Source organism: Oratosquilla oratoria, chromosome 10 (assembly GCF_046742065.1).
Source record: "Oratosquilla oratoria isolate Oo_2021 chromosome 10, ASM4674206v1, whole genome shotgun sequence".
Lineage (NCBI taxonomy): Eukaryota > Metazoa > Arthropoda > Malacostraca > Stomatopoda > Squillidae > Oratosquilla > Oratosquilla oratoria.
In genome coordinates, this window is record NC_134786.1 from 64575972 (window position 1) to 64578863 (window position 2892).

General features: G+C 42.7%; 1 protein-coding gene across 1 annotated transcript; it reads right to left on the reverse strand.

Annotated features, from left to right (window-relative positions):
• Positions 1–445: 445 nt before the first annotated feature.
• LOC143028945 (serine/threonine-protein kinase Chk1-like) lies at positions 446–1501 on the reverse strand. The gene has a single exon (XM_076191297.1). The coding sequence runs from the start codon at positions 1499–1501 to the stop codon at positions 446–448; it is 1056 nt and encodes a 351-aa protein (XP_076047412.1).
• Between the last annotated feature and the right edge of the window lie 1391 nt (positions 1502–2892).

Below are 2892 nucleotides of genomic sequence, written 5' to 3' on the forward strand. Positions count from 1 at the left end.
GGCGAGGTGCTCTGAGAAGCATCATTACTACCACCACCACCAACAACACCACCACCACCATCCCCAACACCAACAGCACCATTATCCCGTAACACCACCACCATTACTACTAGTCCAAGCTCCAGCCTTGGCTCGAAAAGAGTCTAGATCCCCCACCGTCTCGTAGCTTTGGCCTAAAGGGTTTCAGCACTTTCTTGTGGTCGGCTTTTCAACGTATTTCTCTTGACTACCGACCGGCGACTTTATTCAGCTGAGGGGATATTCCCCTTCTGATTTGCAGAGGAAAGGATGGCCTTAGAAAACTGGTGCCAGTGACCTTTGGTGAGGACAGTTTTTCGTACGAAGTCTAAGCGGTCCAGAGATGGTTTAGTAATGTTCAGTGGAGAGATCATTGAGTTTATGACAGTATTGGTGGGGACAGTGCATTGTTGTGGTTTGCGTCCATTCACTGGTGCGTGTTCTCCTGACGGGGGAGCTGAAGCCAGTTGGAGTCTCGCTCCGAGGGGTCGACGGCCAGTAGTCGCTTCAGTAGCGACAACGAGGATAAGCCCTCGATTGTGTTCCAGAGCTTTCGGCTGAAAATTTTCTTTTTCCTGTGGACCCAGAGGACGTAGTTGTTGTCGTTAGATATGGCTCTCCTCCAGGGGAGTCCTGCCGTCAGCATGTTAAAGAGAACGACACCGCAGGCCCACATGTCGACGGGAGGGCCCCTGTAACTCCTACCCGTAAAGATCTCGGGGGCCATGTAGTTCTGGGTGCCCACGAACCCCCGCTGAGGGACCTCGACACCCCTCCACACGAAGATGCTGCAGAGTCCTAGGTCGGCGATCTTGAGGACTTCATCTTCGGTGAGGAGGAGGTTGTCTGGCTTGATGTCCCTGTGGACAACGCCCCTCGAATGGAGGAAGTCGACGCCCTCCCTGAGCTGCTCGAAGTATCGGAGGGCGTCGTGTTCGGCCAAGGCTTCCTTTAAGTCCCCGAGGGACCCACCGTTGGCGTACTCGAGGTACATGAATAGCGTCTGTCCGACCTTCCTCCAGAAGAACAGTCGGATGACGTTCTCGTGGTCCAACTGACTGTGGATGATGGACTCTATGAGTTCCTCGGAGGGGAAGGTGGTGGGCTTGCACTTGACCTCCTTGAAAGCCAGAAACTCCTCTGTCTTAACGTTCCTGAGGAGTCTGACGTATCCGAAAACACCTACTCCGAGGAACTTGACGTCTTCCCATTCCTTCTCAGAATTTGTGTGAGCTTGTGCTTTTTCTCTGTTCCTCTCGAGAAGCTCACGTGTAGGGAAGATCGTAACGGGACTGACTGTGGTCCTCGTTGGGGTCGTCACAATCTTTGTTGACCCTCGACTCTCGGTTTCCTTCTGGAGGTTGCTTCGTCCTTTCCCGGAAGTGTTCTCTATCGTTTTGTTGGTCTCTTTCCTGGTGGTCCAAGTCTCTTCGCCTGAATTTCCTTGTCGGCAACAGCAGAAGAACAGTCTGAAGAAAAACATCGCTCCTGACAAAATACCATCTCCGGCTGGTTTTCGTAAGTGAACCCTTCGCAGCCGACGTCATCTGAGATTAGCTTGGAGAAATATTGCTAACGCTGTAATATGCTGTTCAAGCTTCCTGCTGTTGTAATCACTTGTATTTCTGTCCGAACTGACTTTGTGTACATGTGTTCATACACACACACACACACACACACACACACACACACACACACACACACACACACACACACACACACACACACACACACACACACACATATATATATATATATATATATTTTTTTTTTGACAAGAGAAAAGACAGATGTATGGCAAGAGTGGTATAGGTAAATTCCTTCCTGGAATTTACCTATACCACTCTTGCCATACATATATATATATATATATATATATATATATATATATATATATATATATATATATATATATATATATATGTATATGTTTGACAAGAGAAAAGACAAATGTATGGCCAGAGTGGTATAGGTAAATTCCAGGAAGGAGCAGAAGTATTTTATTCTCTAACGACCTGTGATATCACCCGCTTAGTATATCGACATTTTTTTTCAATTTCCCTGTACTATAATCTCTCTGAAGAACACTATATCCACCCGTTAGACAATAAAATACTTCTGCTCCTTCCTGGAATTTACCTATACCACTCTTGCCATACATATGTATATGTATATATATAATATGTATATATATATATATATATATATATATATATATATATATATATATATATATATATATATATATATATAATATGTATATATGTATATATATATATATGTATATAATATGTATAAATATGTATATATATATATATATATACACACATATGTATATATACATGTATATATATATATAAATATATATATATATATATATGTATATATATATACACACACACAAAGACATCTATATATATATATATATGTATATGTATATATATGTATATATACATGTATATATATATATATGTATATATATATGTATATATATATGTATATATATATGTATATGTATGACTAGATAAACACCATATGAGGACGGAGCCTTTATTTGTACGACGTTTCGCTTATTACAGCTTTTTCAAGTACAAGTTGAGATACAAATGCTTGAGATTAAATAAGGGGAAAGGAGGGAACGGGGAGAGAAAAAGGGGGGGGGAGGAAGAGGAGGAGGAGGAGGAGGAGGAGGAGGAGGAGGAGGAGGAGGAGGAGGAGGATGGTGAGATGGACACTGGGAAAGGATGAGAATGCCGGCCCAAACGTCCGTGAGCGAAATGTCCACAAAGGGTGGTTTAAGTATTTAATATTTTGCTGGCCATGGGTATTAGGGGAATAATGTGAGGAGATATGTTAAACATGCCCCTGTTTTGT